General features: G+C 37.7%; 1 protein-coding gene across 5 annotated transcripts in view; it reads right to left on the reverse strand.

Moving 5' to 3' along the window:
• The window catches only part of STRBP (spermatid perinuclear RNA binding protein), a 123,248-nt gene that overhangs the window by 14,988 nt on the left and 87,242 nt on the right, over window positions 1-21,018 (reverse strand). For 3 of the 5 annotated variants that reach the window (XM_019728515.2, XM_019728513.2, XM_019728514.2), the window contains exons 11-13: window positions 9,890-9,982; window positions 9,267-9,466; window positions 2,539-2,697 (exon numbers count right to left, since the gene is read on the reverse strand). In XM_019728515.2, the coding sequence (XP_019584074.1) occupies window positions 2,539-2,697; window positions 9,267-9,466; window positions 9,890-9,982 (452 nt within the window). The remainder of the gene's footprint in view (window positions 1-2,538; window positions 2,698-9,266; window positions 9,467-9,889; window positions 9,983-21,018) is intronic. The other 2 variants (XM_019728516.2, XM_074330968.1) reach the window with 1 other exon arrangement.

Genomic DNA, 21,018 nt, shown 5'->3' on the forward strand with positions numbered 1-21,018 from the left:
TCTGAAATTTAGAAATAACACGAAAAGGAGTCATTCCCTGTCCTTAAGGAGCTAGAGTACAGTGGGAGCAACAGATAAAATCACTGTGAAACCATTTGCATTACAGAACAGATGTAAGTTAGGGAAACACAGTAGAAGGAATCATTTTCTAGGACTATCAGGATGGTTTTCCTGATAGGAAAATGTAGCCATGTGAACCCACCCTTGAAAGGGAAGTGCCAGACCGCTGAGGAGGAAACGAAGGTGAAGGGCATTCTGGAGAGAAGAAACAGTGAAGCAAAGGCCTAAGAGGAGGAAAGAACAGCTGCCAGGGAAACAGCAGTTTGGATAAGGAATGAAGAAAGTAAGGTAGGACCTGTGTAAAATACCCTTGACAAAGGACTCTGCATGTCATACACATGAGCTCTGGCTTCACTGTGGACAGCCGGGAGCCACTGAAAGACTTTAATCTGGAAGAGTTCATGATTAGATTTGTGTTATAGAAAATTACTTTAGCAGTAGTAAAAGAACTGACTTGAGGAAGGATAAGAGTAGAGGAAAGCAAGAGAAGTAATTCATGTAAGAGTGTGAAAGCTCAAATGAAGAGAGAGGCTAGCACCAAAAATAAAACAAACCACAAAAGACTACAAAACTATAATTTTGAGAAAGGAAAGACCCAAAGATTGAGTACTTTCTGAGGTTAAAGAGCATGTCTTTAATTCCACCACAGTAATAGCTCAAGAAATGCTGACCAAAGAAGTGAACACCCCCAAAGAATTATTATGTATAAAAACCCAATGGACAACCACATTCTCTTAATGAGTACTCTGTGCTGATTTGATAAGTCGGTGATGCGGTACAAGTGAAACACTAGACAATTTTTAAAGACAAATTTAATAAACATTTCTGGATCTTTTGTAATAAACATCACTTCTTGAAGAGTTAATATAATCTACATTTTAAGAATTTCAAGGCAAATTTCCAGTCTCCAGCTTTAAAGGGTAATGAGTAATTTTTGAAACTAGGTCTATGGTAATCACTCCCTGCTTCCCAAATCTGAAATCGCTTTTATAAAAATGAGTCAACACATAAAAATATTTGCATTTCTAATCAGTTACTGCTCATTTAAACAAAGAATAAGGGCTTTGTTCCCCCACCCCCACCCCCATACATCATACAGAAACAAAGCACAGATGCATTCACTAGCCAAACCTCCATCTACTCATGTGGCTGCCCACACTGCTCTCTCCCTTCCTAATTCTCCTTGAACTTCACAGTCTGAGTCTCACAGTGAACAAGCTGGTTCTCTTCGTAGTATTTACACCACTGCCCGCACAGCGTCGTGCCCTGCTTGTGACTGCCTCTTGTGAATGACTGGTCTCTCAAAAGCCAGGTGCCACGTCTTATCCTCCACATCACACAAAGTCAGGCGAGATTTGCACAAGCCTGAGTCCCCCCAACAGTCCCCTCCACACTGGCTCACCTGGCACTTCTTAAACATTCACTCTCACAACTCCTTTACATCTACTATTCCTCTGACCTAGAATGCCTTCTTTCCACCTCTGCCCTAAAAAATTCTACTTGTCATCTAAAACCTAGGTCACATTTCACTCTCTTTGATTTTACACGTGTGTTTAAGTCACAATCACTTTCTCCTTGGAGATTTTACATTATGTTCATTTTGCAACCATAGTACTTATTACATTACATTACATTATGATTAGTTATATATGTGTCTGTTGCCCTTGTAGCCTGAGGGCATCTTGAAGCTCTAGACACAATTTTTTCAGCATCTGGCAGTAAGCATGTACTAAAAGGGTTTATAGACTGAAAAAAATTATAGCCCACTAAGTCCTTAATAAATACTCATTCTTACAAATGACAAAATATTTTTCAGGTATTAATGTAAGCTCTTGCTGTCACTTTAAAGCCAATTTTCCTTATGAAGAATGCAATAAGCAAGGGCTCCATGAATTCCCAAATCGGCTGTGAATACTCAGAACCTGGATTCTGTCTCCTATGCTCTGTGGGAATAAGCTCATTGGCCAGGACTTATTCAGTCCGAGGAACACACCAGGTCAAGCTTTGCGTCCCTCACAGCTGGTCCAACTCAGGGATGACCCACTGCCCCCCACAGCTTAGCAAAAACTTCAAATAGTCCTAAATTTCCTCCGCTAGATCTTTTGGGTTTTTGTTTTTCAATTATTGTTGATACTCTTGATAATGTAACTGTGATATACTGCTTCCATGGCCAGCAAAAGGGAAATGCTAGTTAAAATAGGGTAGATTCATATGTTGTGCAGTATACAGTTATGTTTACAGATATTTTCAGAATTAAGGGGGAAAAATCAAGATGTAAAACTGCATGAAAATGATTGCCTTCAAAAAAAATACTCATAGAAAAAAGGCTGGATGGAAATAAAACAAAATAATAATGGCTGCCTCTGGAATATATGTTTGCATATACTTTTGATTTTATTTATACTTTTCCATCTCTCTCAAATTTTCTACAGTGAAAACAGATTACTTATTTTCTAAGGAAAACATATATAAGTATACCTCTAAGGTACTGGAGGTTTCAGTTGTAGAATTTCCAGTATTATTGCTTGAGTTTGAAGACACTGTTTCATTTTTGCCTTCATTATCTGATTTTTCATCGGAACTCATACATTCAATATCTGCATCAAAGCCTGTTGGGTATCCCATTGCCTGCAATACCTGTACAAATTACATTAGATTCAGTTTTATTCAAACACCAGAACCCACAGAGAATAGATGAAATATTGAGAAAACCACTTTCAAATCTTCAACATTTAAATCCATGAAACACCTTATAGGAAGAGCAAGATGGTACTAAATCTACAAATCCTTGGTTAAACAAGTTTTACCTACCAGGGTGTCACCATAGAAAATGGGGAAAACGTCCACAGAGTAATTAGGTTTAAATAAAGGATGCGAGAAATGCAAACCTGAGGTTCTTCCTGGTTCACTTAATTTGGCGGTAAAAGGTACAGAAAATAAGCAGCAGAACCAAGTTCAACCAATGAGATGAGGGAAAAGGTAAGACAGCACACTGTAAAAAGTATACGGGACCCGGCAAGGAAAAGATGCGAGGGTCTAAGCCTGTATTTGTCCTCTGGTCCTCAATTTTCCAGTCTGCAAAACAGGAGGACTCATTAGGTGACCTCTAACTTCTATGACTCCATCCATTAGGGGAGATTAGCACAGAAAGGCCATCAAGAAGTTTTCATTACCTTGCAACCAATTTTCCAGTCAATTACAAAATCACATCTGCAGCTTTCTAATATCGACCTCTTTTGCTTTTAACTTAAACCATAATTGAGACTTCAAAGAAAAGATTCAGTCTCTAGGTTTATTCTCTTCATTGAGTGAGCCCGAAACAATTTTAGGTTTGTGTTTCCATCCCTGCCTTGCAAGGTCTGGTTACTTTATGGTTCCCACCAATGTTCATTCTTCTAGTTCCATTCAGTGCCTGGCATTACTCATCTTTTAAAAAATAAGGTTGTCACAAAATGAAAAGACAACCTACTGATGGGAGAAGATATTTGCCAATGATACATACGATAAGGAGTTAACATCCAAAATTTGTAAGGAACTAATGCAACTTAACACCAAAAAGACAAACAATCCAATTAAAAAATGTGCAGAGGAAGGACCTGAAGAGACATTTCTCCAAAGAGGACAAACAGACGGGCAACAGACAATGAAAAGATGCTCAATGGCACTTATCATCAGAGAAATACAAATTAAAACCACACTGAGATACCACCTCACTCCGGTCAGAATGGTTATCATCAATAAATCAACAAACAAGTGTTGGTGAGGATGTGGAGAAAAGGGAACCCTTGTGTACTGTTGGTGGGATTGCAGATTGGTGAAGCCACTGTGGAAAACAGTATGGAGGTTCCTCAAAAAGTTAAAACTGGAACTACCTCATGACCCAGCAATTCCACTTCTGGATATTTATCCGAAAAAATCCAAAACACTAACTCAAAAAAACATATGCATCCCTATGTTCACTGCAGCATTATTTACAATAGCCAAGATATGGAAGCCACCTAAGTGCCCATCAGTAGATGACTGTATAAAAAAGATGTGGTACATTTATACAATGGAATATTACTCAGCCATAAAAAAAGAATAAAATCTTAACCATTTGCAACAGTGAATGGACCTAGAGGGCATTATGTTAACTGAAATAAGTCAGACAGAGGAAGACAAATACCATATGATTTTACTTACATGTGGAATGTTAAAAACAAAATAAATGAACAAACAAAACAGAAATAAACTCATAGATACAGAGAGCAAACTGATGGTTGCCAGATGGGAGGTGGCAGGGAGCTGGGTGAAAAAGGTGAAGGGATTAAGTACAAATTGGTTGTTACAAAACAGTCACAGGGATGTAAAGTACAGCACAGGGAATATTGTCAATAATATTGTAATAAATATGTGTGGTGTTGGGGGGCTGTACTAGACTTACCAGGGGATCACTTTGTAAGTTATATAAATGTCTAAATACTATGCCGTACACCTGAAATTAATATAATACTGAATGTTAATTGCAGTTGAAAAAAGTTTTTTTTATGTAATGTTTTCAGAACTGTGTGTGCGCAGGTGTTTGTGCACATGCACATATGACATGAAGGCCTGCCTTCTAAACCTCCCTCCAGCTTACACTGCTTTTTACTTTACAAGAGAGTATGTTCACTAGCATGTTTTTTAAAAGCCTCTTTAAACAGGTTGATAATGCACTGCCAGTTACTAATTTAAAGGTCTATATCAGAGAGAGATTCCTAACGACCCCTGTATTTGTTTCAGTTTTTGACTAATGTTTTAAGGTGCTGGAATGTAAAAGCAATGTCATATTTCTTTACAATCCTAGCTATGCCTAAAAGGTGTCTCAAAAAACTATTCTGAAAACTGATTAGAGGATGTGAGGGGTTGGGGACCTGGGGAGGAGATTCGCTACATAAGGGACATAATAAGAGAACTTTTGGGGTGAAAGAAATATTTTATATCTTGACCAAGGTGTGAAGTGGTGGCTGATTATAAACATTTGCCAAAACCATATACCTAAGTATGATTAATTTTATTGCATATAAATTATACTTCAATAAACTTGGTTTTAAGGAGACCAAAACAAAACGAAAAACCCTGTCCTGATAGCCACACGAAGGAGAAGCCAGGCAGCCCAGACTTTATAAACAATGGCATCTTGTATCAAGAACTCTGCCAATATAAATAAAATAGTATTACTCTAAACAAAAAAAATGGGCATAAGTAGAACTCTGTACCAAGAGAAATTAATTCACCCAATTCATATGGAGAATTTGGCACTCTGCTGAACATTTCAAATCGTAAATAAAGTCCTTGTACTCATTGAGAGTAAAGCCAAGAACCCTTTTTTAACATCTCGAGTTCTAAAAATTGTCAGGTAGTACTTTACACTAAGACAATAACATCACTTGGTTAGATCCTCATCAATATTTTATATATATATATATATAAAAAAATACCTCCTCCACTGAGCCCTGCAAATATGCTCTCCCTGAGAAATCTCATCTCTGAGAGAATAGTTCTCAGTCTGGAATTAACACTGGCTAACAAACTGCAAGTCAAAAGCCAAGAGTCACAAATACATTTGGTTTGTATATTCCAATAAAAACTAGAGACACGCAGCTTTCCCCAGTTTAACCCTGACAGTTAAAAGTCTCATGTGAATTATTTAGCACCACTTCTCTCTGCCCTTTTCTCACGTATCAGATTCATTTATTTACTTAATCGTAGCAACATACTTCCATACACTTATAAACAGTTGATATAACTGATAGATAATGTGAAGGGATACAGAATACTTGCAAAGCAGCATTTCAAATTAAGTCGTTTTTCTATGAACATATATTCTGAGATTATTAACTAGTATATGCTATAAAAAATTTTTAAAATAAAATAAAAATAAAAAAGTAAGAAGTTCTCAGATCTCTAGAACCAGTTTGTTTGGAATAAATATTAAGGCCAAAAAACTGCTATGCCAAAGAAAAGTGAGTTTCAAATGTCTAGCAAACTAATCAAACCCAATACACACATTAATGGGGTTGAAAATCACAAGATGATTCCTATTCGAGGCGACTGGAAAATCCAGTGTATCCATGCTTTTTTTCTCCTGAAAGGGGGTTGAGGCTGAGAAAGATGATATCCTCAAAGACCAGGGGCCGAGAGTGAAAAGAAAACACATGAAAACACTCTACTCTATAGCTCTCCAACTCAAAACCAAGGTCATATTCATGGCTTCTGTACATGATGGCTCCAAGAAACTCTCCAAAGAGTCTTCACTCCTTGTCCCCTTCCAGATGATCTTTTCCCCACAATGACTAAGATTTTTTTCATTGAATATAGCTGATGATGTCCCCAAATGTGTTCTTTGTGAGGGACTCTAAGGAAAAAGGATTCAAAGGGGAAAGGGATTGGTCACGCATCTCCATCACTTTAGGGTGCCTGCTGCTGGGCAGCCAAGGCTCTTGTGACAGAAACTGATCCCTTCTTGTTTTGTTTTGATTTGATTCTATGGTGTGATATGTCTTAACAGGTCCAACCTCTCCCAAGGTGTGACGTTAGGAATGCAAGGACTTTTATCAAGTGGGACCTATTTTCATAAACACATGTTGGATATGAAACTCTCACAAACTCATGCAGAACCTGTAACATGTGGTATAACCTTTATGGGTGGCAATTTGGTAATAAATGCCTAACATAGAATAAAAATCCCAATACGTATTTAATAAATTAACAGATCATTCAAATAGGCTTTCTTCTTGACCTAGTAATTCTATTTCTAGACTACATCTTAAGGGATCATCAGATTAGTTCAAAAAGATGTAAAGCAATCAACTGGAAGCAACTAAATGTAAAAGGATTAGTGACATGGTAGACTGATAATAATGAAGTATTAGGCCATCACTAAAAATGAGAACCATCTTTGTGATAACTATTAAAAACTCGTATTTTTAGATAATCAAAGAAAACACGATCTTAGTTTAAGTATGTATTTTGTAGGTCCCATCATTCTTTATCTGAAAACCTTGGGCCAGATTTTCAGAATTCATAACTTGTCAGAGGTTAGAAAGGTAATACAATAGTATATTTACCACCTATTTTCCAAATCTCCAGTGGTACTTCAGGTGCTATCCCATGTCTGTACAAACAAATATATAAAATATTCATACTAACTGAAATAATAAAGACAAAAAATACCCTACGTCAATTTAGGTCAGGCTTTCCCATCAAGTGAGTTTGCATCAAACTTAGAGAAATATTTTTCATTTTCAATGCTTTCCGGATTTTTGGAAAGGCAGGTTAAAAGGTTGGAGGGGGAGGATTTGGAAAAATACATACGAAAATGTTAAATAGTTATTATGAGAACAACTAGCATCTAAATCTTGTCATACTGCAAAATTTGCCTCCACTAACTCACCCAAATTTTAACGAACTGCAACTTGCTGTGAGGCCACTATCTTATAGGAAAGGTTATTATAAGCAACAACCCACAAACTGTGTCTGTGCATCCTAGCTGCCTTTAAAGGATATCACTGCTATCCCTTCTTATGAAGACCTACCCAAGGAGAATGCCTACCTGCCATTGTACCAAAACATCTGCGACTCTCATAATCAACTGTCTGTCCTTATGTCACTGACTGAATTGATAATTCACAAGGTTTTTGTGTCAGATGCTAGAGAACTTAGGTGTACATACCAGTACGTGACTATATTCTCAGCATACATTATTGCTAAGTTATCAGAATGTATTTTTAGCATTATTCCTGGACTCACTTTTTCCCTCATTCTTGGTTTTCTTTTTCTTCCTCATTTTAAACTCATACTATTTCATCATACCTGAAGTACCTCTTCTGTAAATAAGACAGAACATAAATAACATATTGTTTTATATTTTTACAGCTTGATTACTATTTTTCTACATTTTTCTTATTACTACCTGACATGTATTTATTCGTTTGTATATCTGTTGTCTGTTTCCCCATCCTATCACACAAGAATGCAAGACCCAGGCAGGCAAAGACTCTGTTGACTGCTATAGCCTTAGTATCTAGGATAATGTTTGCATCCACATTAATACTACAATGATCATCAGTTTGGGGAATATAATCAATAATGTTGCAAAGATTTTATAGGTGTCAGATGGGCACTTGTCTTATGAGGGAGCCCACTTCAGGGATGGTGTAGATGCCTGACCACTGCACTACACCTTAAGCTGAAGGTGAATAATAATGAATGTCAACTATAATTTAACATGTATATAGTCATGGGATGTGGAGTACAGCATAGGGAATAGAGTCAATGGACTTGTAACAGCTATGTACAATGTCAGAGGGGTAGTACATTGGGGGATTATCACTTTGGGAGGGTGTAAATGTCTAACTACTACATTGTTTTGTACACCTGAAAAAAATAATAATACAATGATCATGAAAACAGACCAACTGTATCTCATGCCATACTGTTACATAACAGAACTTTTCTTAAGTGAAAACTGATCTTCGGTCAACATGCTCTTTGACATTTTCACACTTGTCTCCAAGAGATCAAATGTGCTCATAGAGAGATTCCAATATTTAGGAATTTTCCACAAACCTATGTGGATGATTGATTGGTTCAAATCCTGGACCTTATTCCCTATGGAAATACTCTGAAATACGAAAAGGCACCATGCACATGGATAACGATCAAATTTATTTATGACAGAAAAAAATCTGCAAACAGCAAAACAGCCAATGATAGGGAAATGTTTAAACAAATACAATCCATATCATGTTACTCATACAGCCATTAAAAATTATTTACGAAATTTTAATAACATGGAAAAACATTGATGATATGTTAAATGAAAAAAAATCAAGATAAAAATGCATATACACTATAAGCTCAACCTAAAAAAGCAAAACAGGAAAAAAATATTGGAAATAAATAAACCAACATACTATATAAAAATATTAATGATCGGCCTCAGAGATATGCAACTGACTTTCTATTTCTTTACTTTTCTTCTGTGTTTTCCAAATTTTGTATAATCAACACATACTATTTTACATCCAAAAAAGAACTACGTGATCCAGAGGTGATGGAACTCTATATGTGTATGTTTCTGTCATTAAAATCTTGAACAATTCTGTTACTTTACTATTGGAAAATCAGCACCTTATTTACAACCTAAAATAACAAAGCACTGGCGAGGAAAAGATATACTATACCTTCACTGCTACATGGAGTTTTGCCGTTTTCTTGGATGGTCCTGAGGCTTCGTATGTTGTACCATCCACATCTACAGACATTGTGAATACTGGGGCATGGACAGGGCCAGACTGGGATAAGAGCTTATACTGAAGCCCAGGTCTGATCTGATTTAGCCTCATTAGTGCATTCATAAGGTCTATTGCTTTACTATCCAGAACTGTTAAAGAAAAAAGAATGAAGTCAGAAATCAAACCATTTTGCTTTAATCTATGCATTTCTAGGTTCCTCCTGACCACTGTAAACTCAATAGATTTTTAAAAAGCAAGAATTTCAAAACACATGTACAAACTAACTTCACTTTCTAAGTAATTCTAAAATGACTTCTTAAATTATTATGCTAACATCACTGTAAAATATGCATTACTGTATCTGTACATTAATTTTAGTTTGTTGGTATTAACAGATCTTAAGCAATGAAGCTTGGAAACAAAAGAAGTTATTCAATCATTAATTTTTCCGTTAAGATCTATTCTGAAAATGCCAATTCAAATCAATCAAATTCTTCACTTCATAATTTTTATTTTTCTGACACCATAAATCCTTTCTAGTTCACATCTATAAGAATAAAGATTTTATATACTTTTCCTTAAGTTTCGTTTCATCTTCTTATTGGGATCTTTATCATCCCCTAATCCATCTTCAAATGGCCTCTTCAAAGCTGATGACCCAGCACCTAAGGAATTAAAAGAGATTTATTATCGGAGAAAATAATGACTCCCCTTACTCAACCAAATGCGTCTGGTATGTTCAGGGAGGGAAACCTTAGGAATCACAAGGACTATAGGATTCTTTCATTAATCAATTAAATTACCATATTTATAATCTTTTAATAGCAAAAAGTTTTAAAGTGAATCTTTAAGAAACAATTTAATAGTATTGCTTTTTATAAATATTTATTTTCCCATTTATTCATACAAATACAAATATCTATATGCATATATTGACACCTGTATATGCATGGAAAGATACATATCAAAATGTTAAAGATAGTTATCTCTGGTAGTAGGATTTATTTGTACTTATGTCTTTTCAAATATTTCTTAATTTAACATTTATTACTTGTATAAATTTTAAAGTCCACATCTTAAATCTCATGCTTTTGGAAATCTCACTATATCTCATACTACAAAATATTTTTCTGCCTATTCAAATGTTATTCAAGATTTTATTTACATCTTCTTCATGAAGTTTTCTTCAGCTCTTCTCTCACCTCTACCTTCTAAAAGAGTTTCTGTGGTATCAGAAATATAAAGTGTCATATGTTGCCTGTGTCATTGCCTATTTCATATAGAGATCTTACGTTTCCTTAGTGCTCTATGACAGTCAAAGACATTCTGTCCTTGTCTTGTACCTTAAAAATTCAACAAGACTTAGAAACAACGTAACAGGTATGAAACAAGAACTAACTGAGCTGACATCAATCAGTTTCCTGGGTAAAGAAGCTCGTTAGTAACGCTGCTGCTACGCATAAGGCAGAAGCTTTGCTGTCCAAGTGAGGAGCAATCAGAAAAAAGCTCATCAAGAGGTCCATGTATCTTAAAGAACTCTCAGTCTTCAATTTAAAAACTGGTTGTTGGGTTTTTCCTTAAGGAAAGTTATGCTCAAGAGGTTCATACTGAGATTAACAGCATATTCTCTGATCATGAAGATTTATTGTCCCTTGGGGTAAACACTGACTTAAGCATTTGCTTGAGTCAATACTTACCACTCAGGTCAATCAATCTTGATGTTCTTTTCTCTTCAGCAGACGGCACTAGCTGCTTATATCTGCTTAGCACTGTATTTCATTTGCATTACCTAAAACTGTGAGCGTGCCCGTCTCCCAGAATGCAGTCTTTCGGAGATAAAAGTTAAAAAGGAACGAAGTCTATTCAATCATTCAACCACTCATAAGTTACATTAAAAGCTGCTCTCTGATTGCATGGAAACCACAAACTGGCTTAAATGTACAGATCTATCCTCTAAATCCTTGAGCTACATAGATAGAGTTCCATGAATTAAGCTTCATTCTACCACTCCAGCCAATGGAAAAGGCCTGTCAAATCTGGGCCTAATCATAATATTAGGTTGGTGCAAAAGTAATTGCAGTTTTTGCAATTTTTTAACCTTTTAAACCACAATTACTTTTGCACCTACCTAACTAATCTGACAGGGGCAAGAAATGGGCTTGCTATACAAAAATCAAGTATTTCAACCTCTACCATAACTAGAAGTGAGAAGTGATCATTTGAGAGGCAACAATTTTTTAAAATAGTATGTGTGTGCTTACCATATGACCAGCAATGTTTTTAACACCTTATATGTACTAACTTATTTAATCATCACAAGCACCCTCTGAAGCCTATACTTTAATCATCCTCATTATAATTTCATTCAGCAACAATTATTAATTGAACATTTTTTATGTGCAGGACAATTTTAGGTGCTGGACATACAACAACACAATGTCTCAAAGAGATTATGCACATTGGTGGGAACTAATAATTAAAACATGTCATATGGTTTTGAGCACAATGAAGAAAAAAATTAAGAGGTTTAAGGGGAGGAGGTGCTGCTATTTTATCTGTGGTGCTCACCAGAAAGGTCAAAAGGTATTGCTGATACGGTGACATTTTGATGAGGACCTAAAGAAAGTACGGGTGAGCTATTCGGCTATTTGGGAACAACCAACCCCAGGCAAACAAAACAGACCAGCAGGAACATGCTAAGAAACAGTAAGGGCCTGAAGGAGGAGGGTGGGAGAAGATGCGGGCAGAGAAGCAGTAGTTCTCAACCCCAGCTGCGACTAATTCACCAGAGCACCTTGTATAAAATACCGAAGTTCCACTTCCAGTAGGAAAAAGGAAGTAAACTGAAAAAGCCTTTCCTGACGCGAGCAATTAGAAAAGCTGGACAAAATGCAGAATATCTGGTCCTAGACAATAAAGACTATGGAGCCAAGATCTAGGGGGATGAAGGAAACCCGGCATTGGGGGCCACATTCCCCCTAGGGGCATCTTCCAAATCCAGAAGAGGCCAAAGAACTGATAACAACAGAAAATAAAAAATAGTTTTAACTAAATGATAATGAAAATACTGTCAAGTGCATAGTGCACATAAATCTGCACTTAAAGAAAAACTTACAGTCTTAAGAGTATAAAATAAGAGACTAAAAAAATCAATAATGTATTCATCTCTCTCAAAAAGTTAAAACAATAACAGTAAATTAAACCCAAAGAAGGTAATGTGGAGGAAAAACAAAGGATAAGAGCAGAAATCAATAAAACAGAATACAAGCATATACCAGATGACCAACAAAGCCAAAAGGTGATTTTTTTAATTATTTATTTTTTATTAGTTTCAGGTGCACAAGACAAAGTAATACTAGACGTTTATCTTTTATATCCTTCACACTGTGTGAACCCCCTCCCCATCCACTAACCCTCTGACATAGTACAGAGCCATTACATTTCCACTGTCTCTATTCCTAATGCTGTACTCCGCTTCTTGTAAGTACATACATACACACACACACACACACACACACATATACACAATATATATATACACACAAACTTGTAGTTGACATTCATTATTGTTCAGCTTCAGCTACAGGTGTACAATGCAGTGATCAGGCATCTACATCATCCCTGAGGCGGTCTCCCAAATGAGACAAGTGTCCATTGCATACCCTACAAAATCTTTACAACATTATTGATTACATCCCCAAAATTAATTTTCAAAACCCCGTGGCCATCTTGTGGTTACCGACTGTTTTCTAATCCCCTCACCTCCCCTCTTATCCCCACCCCCCCTCCTATCTAGCACCCCTCAGTTTTTCCTCTATGTCTCCCAAACTGTTTCTGATTAGTTCATTCACTTATTCTTTTCTTTAGATGCCACATATAAGTGAGATAATATGCTACTTGTCTTTCTCTGTCTGACTTATTTCACTTAACATAATGTTCTCTAGGTCCATCCATGTTGTTGCAAATGGTAAGATTTCTTTCTTCTTTATAGCTGCATAATACTCCATTGTATAAATGTACCACAGTTTCTTAATCCAGTCATCTACCGATGGGCATTTCGGTTGTTTCCATGTCTTGGCTATTGTGTGTAGTGCTGCAATAAACATAGGAGTGCATAAAGATTTTTGAATTGGAGTTTTGGATTTCTCCGGAGAGATACCTAGGAGTGGAATTGCTGGATCATAAGGTAGGTCCATTTTCAGATTTTTGAGATACCTCCATACTGTTTTCCATAGTGGCTGCACCAATCTGCAATCCCACCAAGAGTGCACAAGCGTTCCCTTTTCTCCACATCCACGCCAGCACTTGTTGTTTGTTGATTTATTGATGATAGCCATTTTGACTGGGGTGAGGTGGTATCTCACTGTGGTTTTTATTTGCATTTCTCTGATGGTTAGTGAGGTTGACCATTTCTTCATATGTCTGTTTGCCATCTGTATGTTCATTTTAGAAAAATGTCTCTTCATGTCCTCTGCCCATTTTTTAATTGGGCTGTTTGTTTTTTTGGAGTTCAGTTGAGTGAGTTTTTTATAAATTTGTGATATTCACCCCTTATCAGATATATCATTGGCAAATATCTTTTTCCATTCAGTAGGATCCCTTTTTGTTTTATTGATGGTTTCCTTTGCTGTGAAAAACTTTTTAGTTTGATGTAATCCCACATGTTTATTTTTTCTTTTATTTCCCTCATGCAACGGGATATATCAGTAAAAATCTTACTCCGGGTAATGTCTGTGAAGTTTCTTCCTATATTTTCTTCTAGGAATTTTATGGTTTCGGATCTTACATTTAAGTATTTGAGCCATTTTGAATTTATTTTTGTATATGGTGTAAGGAGGTGGTCCAGCTTCATTTTTTTGCATGTGTCTGTCCAGGTTTCCCAGCACCATTTATTGAATAGACTGTCTTTACCCCACTGTACATTCTTGCTTCCATTGTCATAGATTAAATGGCCATATAGGCATGGATTTATTTCTGGACTCTCTATTCTGTTCCATTGATCTGTGTGTCTGTTTTTATGCCAGTACCATGCTGTTTTGATTACTGTAGCCTTGTAGTATAATTTGATGTCAGGTATTGTTATACCTCCCACTTTGTTCTTATTTCTCAAGATTGCTGAGGCTATCCGGGGTCTTTTATGGTCCCATATAAATTTTAGGATTATATGTTCTATTTGTGTGAAAAAGTCGTTGGTAGTTTGATAGGAATTGCGTTGAATATGTATATTGCCTTAGGCAGTATGGACATTGTAACTATATTAATTCTTCCTATCCATGAGCATGGTATGTGTTTCCATCTATTTGTATCTTCTTTCATTTCTTTCTTCAGTGTCTTATAATTTTCTGAGCACAGATCTTTTACTTCTTTGGTTAAATTTATTCCTAGGTATTTTATAGTCTTTGGAGCAATTGTGAATGGGATTTTTTTTTAATTTCTCCTTCTGATGTTTTATTATTGGTACAGGCAAATACAACTGATTTCTGAATATTAATTTTGTATCCTACTACTTTACTAAATTCATCTATCAGCTCTAATAGTTTCTTGGTGGAGTCTTCAGGGTTCTCTATATATATATAGTATCATATCATCTGCATATGTCAATTTTACTTCCTCCATACTGATTTGGATGCCTTTTATTTCTTTTTCTTGTCTGATTGCTGTGGCTAGAACTTCCAGCACTATGTTGAATAGAAGTGGAGAAAGTGGGCAACCTTGCCTTGTTCCTGATCTTAAGGGGAATGGTTTTAGCTTTTCCCCATTGAGTATAATGTTAGCTGTGGGTTTATCATATATGGACTTTATTATGTTGAGATATGATCCCTCTATTCCCACTTTCTTAAGGGTTTTTATCATAAATCACTGCTGGATTTTATCAAATGCTTTTTCTGCATCTATTGATATGATCATGTGATTTTTATTTTTCATTTTGTTAATGTGGTGTATCACATTAATTGATTTACGGATGTTGAACCACCGTTGCATACCAGGGATGAATCCCACTTGATCATGGTGTATGATCTTTTTAATGTATTGCTGAATTCTGTTCGCTAATATTTTGTTGAGGATTTTTGCATCTATGTTCATTAGAGATATCAGCCTGTAGTTTTCTTTTTTTGTGGTGTCTTTGTCTGATTTTGGGATCAGGGTGATAGTGGCTTCGTGAAAAGTGTTTGGGAGCCTTCCCTTCTTCTGGATTTTTTGGAAGAGCTTGAGGAGAATAGGTGATAATTCTTTTTGAACGTTTTGTAAAATTCACCTGTAAAGCCATCTGGTCCAGGGCTTTTGTTTGTTGGGAGGTTGTTGATTACTGATTCAATTTCCCTGGTGGTAATCAGTCTATTCAGGTTTTCTGTTTCTTCTTGAGTTAGCCTTGGAAGGTTGCATGCCTCTAGAAAATTGTCCATTTCTTCCAGATTGTCAAATTTGTTGGCATATAGTTGCTCATAGTTTCTTAAAATTTTTTGTATTTCTGCGCTGTCTCTTGTCACTTCTCCTCTTTCATTTCTGATTTTATTAATTTAGGTCCTCTCTCTCTTTTTTTAATGAGTCTGGCTAAAGGTTTGTCAATTTTGTTTACCTTCTCTAAGAACCAAGTCTTGGATTCATTGATCTTTCGTAGTGTTTTTCTGGTTTCTATTTCATTTATTTCTGCTCTGATCTTTATTATCTCCTTCCTTTTACTCCCTTTGGGCTTATTTTGCTTTTCTTTTTCCAGATCCATTAAGTGTGAAGATAAACTGTTGATTAGTGATGTTTCTTGTTTCTTTAGTAGGCCTGCAATGCTATGCATTTCCCTCTTAGGACTACTTTTGCGGCATCCCATAGATTTTGGGTGGTCGTGTTTTCATTTGCGTTTGTCTCGAGATATCTTTTGATTCCTTCCTTGATCTCCTGCTTGACCCATTCATTATTTAGTAACATGTTATTCAGCCTCCATGAAATGGTGTGTCTTCCAGTTTTTTTCCTGTAGTTCATTTCTAATTTCATAGCACTGTGGTCAGAGAAGACAATTGGTATGACTTCAATTTTCTTAAATTTATCAAGACTTGTTTTGTGGCCTAACATGTGGTCTATCTTGGAAAATGTTCCATGTGCGCTTGAGAAGGACGTGTATTCTGCAGCTCTGGGGTGAAATGCTCTGAAAATATCAATTAAATGCAAGTGGCCCAATGTATCATTTAAGGCTGTTGTTTCCATATTGATTTTCTGTCTGGAAGACCTGTCCCTTGTTGTCAGAGGTGTGCTGAAGTCCCCTACTATGATAGTGTTACTGTTGATCTCTGTCTTTATGTCACTCAATATCTGTTTTATATATTTAGGTGCTCCTATGTTGGGTGCATAGATGTTTACTAGGGTTATGTCCTCTTGTCGGAGCGATCGCTTTATTATTATATAGTGCCCATCTTTGTCTTTTAATATGTTCTTCATTTTAAAGTCTATTTTGTCAGATATAAATATTGCAACTCCAGCTTTTTTCTCATTTCCATTTGCATGAAATATCTTACTCCAATCCTTCCCTTTCAGCCTGTGTGTGTCTTTTGATCTGAGGTGAGTCTCTTGTATACAGCATATACAAGGGTCTTGCTTTCTTATCCACTCAGCCAACCCTGTGTCTCTTGATTGGAGCATTTAATCCATTTACATTTAAAGTGATTATTGATAGGTACACAGTTATTGCCATTTTTAAATTTGTAGTTAGATTGTTTTCATCTTTCTTCTATTTGCAGAAGTCCTTTTAGTATTTCTTGCAATGCTGGCTTGGTGGTAATGAATTCCTTTAGCTTATTCTTTTCTGGGAAGCTCTTTATCTCTCCATGAACTTTAAATGATAGCCTTGCTGGAGAAAGCAATCTAGGTTGTAGGCCTTTGTTTTCCATCACTTTGAGTATCTCCTGCCACTCCCTCCTGGGCTTCAATGTTTCTGTAGAAAAGCCATTTGATAGTCTTAAGGGAGTTCTCTTGTATGTAACCCTCTGTCTTTCTCTTGCTACTTTTAAGATTCTCTCTTTGTCTTTAACCTTTGCCATTTTAACTATAATGTGTCTTGGTGTGGACCTGTTTGGGTTTATCCTGGTTGGAACTCTCTGCACTTCCTGGGCTTGTATGTTGGTTTCCTTCATCAGGTTAGGGAAGTTTTCGGATATTATTACTTCAAATATGTTCTCAATCCCTTGCTTCCTCTCTTCACCTTCTGGTATTCCTATGATGCGCATGTTGTTGCACTTGATGTTATCCCAGAGGTCTCTTAAACCATCTTCATTGTTTTTTATTCTTTTTTCTTTCTGTTGTTCTGTTTGGGTGATCTCTGCTAACTTGTCTTCTAAGTCGCTGATTCGATCCTCTGCTTCATCTAACCTGCTGTTAATTCCTTCAAGTGAGTTCTTTATTTCAGTAATTGTGTTCTTTAGTTCTAACTGGTTGTTCATTATGATTTCTCTATCCTTCTTTATGTCGTCTCTAAGCTCCTTAAACATTCTTATCATCAGTGTTCTGAACTCTGTCTCTGATAGGTTGGTTACCTCTGTTTCATTTGGTTCCATTTCTGGAGGTTTCTTCTGTTCTTTTATTTGGGACATGTTTCTTTGTTTCCCCATTCTGGCTGACTCTCTGTGTTTGCTTCGATGTATTAGGTAGATCCCCTAGAGTTCTTAGTTCTTTCTGGGTTATCTTATGTAGTATGCGTCCTTTATATTTGACTTGTACTACTTCGTTCTCCTCTGCGTGTGCTCCAAAGGTGACTCTTGTGTTGTGTATGTTGTCCTGTTAAAGATCTTTAATTGCTTTTCGCTTGTGGGTAGGTGGGGTTAACTCCCAGGCTGACTAGTTGTGAGACATGGCTCTGCCCACCGAAGGGTGTTCTGCTGCATGAGGGTTGACCACTTAAATGTGGTTTGTCCTCTATGGGCTCTTGTGCCTGTAGAGAATTCCCTCTGGGTGTGTCAAACCCAGTAGTACTCTGGTTTGGTCTAGAGTTGGCCTCTGGGTGTGTTGAGTCTTGTGCCTCTTAAACTGGGCCCCAATATGGCAATTTCAGAACAAAGCAAATCACCAAGCACAAAAACAACAACAACAACAAAGAAAAAATCAAATACATTCACATGTAAAAACAACCAACAACCCACACTCAACACAGGCAAAGATATATAAAAAAAAAAAAAAAAAAAAAAAAGCAGTGCCAGTCTTGGCTTAAGCCCACCAACTAATCTCCATGTTGTCCTCTGCTGTACCAAAGAGTCCTCTGTGTATTGTGCAGGCAGAGCCGGTCACCTGGTGCCCAGAGTGAAGTTGGGACTATAGATTTAAATGCGTGGGGCTGAGGGGTTTGGATGGTAGTTTCTGTTAGGTCAGCTGCGGGCATGGTCAAAGCGGCCAGGAGCCAAGTCATAGCCCTCTGCCAAGTCAGACTCCTCCTTGCATGACGGAAACTGGGGCCCCTGTGAATTTCCCCGAAAAGGCAGCAGACCGCTGTTACGATAAACAACTCCAGATGCAGCCGCTTGCACCCGATCTGCCCTGGCGGGGCCTGCCCAACTGCCACCTCACTCAGCCAACCCCCACCCCAAAAATCGCATATATGCCTCCCTTGCTCTGCCCTGGGCGCAACTTCACCGGCCCCATCTGTGGACCAGTGAACTTCGCCTGGAAGCGCAGAATAAAGCACTCACCTTTCTCAATCTGCCTGACTCTTAGCTTCATTATCTCGCCGCAAGCCTTACAGTTTCTACAAAGTCAGTGCAGTTTCTGCCCTTGCCTGCACATATGCGCACTGAGTAGCACCACAAGCCCTGTGTCCAGTTCTCCTGAGTCTTAGGGCACTTCTTCCGCGCGCGTGCGTGAGTGTGTGTGGCGGGCCGGCAGGAGATTTCTGAGCTGCTGAAAGCCCAGAGCTGTGTCTGCCGCCTACTGCTGATCCCTGGGAGTGCCTCTGCAGTTGTAATTGCCCTGCCCTAGGCAGGCCAGAAAGGGTGGGGGCTGGGAATGGAAGGGTCTTCTCTCCCATCCCAGCCGTGTCACACTCTTCCCGCACGCCAGAAAAGCGGTTGGCTGGGGGTGGAGGAGACTGTCCTCTCCTAGCCCAGCAAAAATCACACTCTTCCCAGCCTCTTCCCTGGGTCAGAGCTGCACGCCAGTCTTCCCAGAGCCTGAGCACTAAGGCTCCTCTGTAATCTTACACTACTCCTCAGTTCAGGGGCCAGTTTAAGTCTCTGGAAGGGAGGGGGTAGGATTGGAAGAGTGGGGGGAGGGGCCCAGGTATGGAGCTTGTGTCCTTTGTCCGACCTAGGGCCCAACTGGCTGCCCCCTCGGCAGGAGAGATCAGCTGTGGGACGCAGGGAAAGAGCCCACCTCCTGGTTTTTGTGTTCTCTGTTCCCTCCTGGGATCCCCTGCGTCTCTGCAGCTGCAGATGCCAGCGGCATTTCCACCGCTGCAGATGCGGGCTGCGTCTCCACTCCGCTCCCTTCACTCTTCCCCTGCTCGCCCAATTTGCCCACCTTCAAGTAATCCTTGCATGAGTCTCTTAGCTGTTCTGCGTGATGAGCAGAGTCCTTTTCAAAAGGTGATTTTTTAAAAAAGACTAATAAAATGGATAAACCTCTAGTGAGAGGTACAAAGTGGAGGTACGAAGTATAAAAAAGGACATCACTACAGATACTGCAGACAATAAAAAGATGATTTATAATATTATATAAGTTTAGAAAACTACTTTTAAATTTAGATGAAATAAATTCCTAGATAGTCACAATTTACCAAAACTCTCATAAGAGGATAACAGTCTTATGCCTATTAAGTAAATCAGATGCATAATTTAAAATCTTCCCACAAAGAAAACCATATGCCCAAATGGCTTCACTGATAAATTCTTCCCAACCTTTAAGAAAGAAATTAACATCAATCTTACACAGACTCTTCCAAAGAACAAAAAGAGAAGGGACACTTTCTAACTCCCTTTACAAGGCCAGCATAACCTGAGAGGCAAAATTTGACCAAACATTACAACAAATGACATTTGCCAACAACTGCTGGCCAATCTCACACACAAATAACTGTGTTTGTGTGAAATGCTCACAAAAACCTATGCAAAATTGATCATACCAGCTTTATTTGTGATAGCCCAAAACCAGAAACAAAATGTCCTAAAACAGGTGCACAGTTAAACAAACTAGCTCATCCATGCCACAGAATACTGTACTCAGCAATAGAAAGGAATGAACTATTGACACATACAACATGGATGGGCCACAAGGGCAGTATACTGGGGGTGGGAAGAGAGATCTCAAAAGATCACATACTATGTAATTCCTTGAAATGACAAAAGTAGAGATAAATTAGTGATTTCCAGGGTTTAGAAATAGTTAAGAGGAAAGGAGTCAGTATGACTATAAAAGGGGCAGCATGTGGAAGATATTTGTGGTGATGGAATAATTCTGTATCTTGACTGCAGCGATGGTTACACAAATCTACACATGTGATAAAACAGCATAAAACATATACATACACATGGTATCAATGTCAATTTCCTGTTTGTGACAGAGAACCCAAATATCCTCCAAAAGTAGAATGGATTAGTTGTAGTATATTTATAATGGGTACTTTACAGCTATTAAAAGAAACTATAGCTATATGCAGCAACATAAATGTATCCCAAATAATGCTGGACAGAGAGAAGCCAGTCACAAAAGACTAAACTCAGTACCATTCCAT

Source organism: Rhinolophus sinicus, linkage group LG04 (assembly GCF_036562045.2).
Source record: "Rhinolophus sinicus isolate RSC01 linkage group LG04, ASM3656204v1, whole genome shotgun sequence".
NCBI lineage: Eukaryota > Metazoa > Chordata > Mammalia > Chiroptera > Rhinolophidae > Rhinolophus > Rhinolophus sinicus.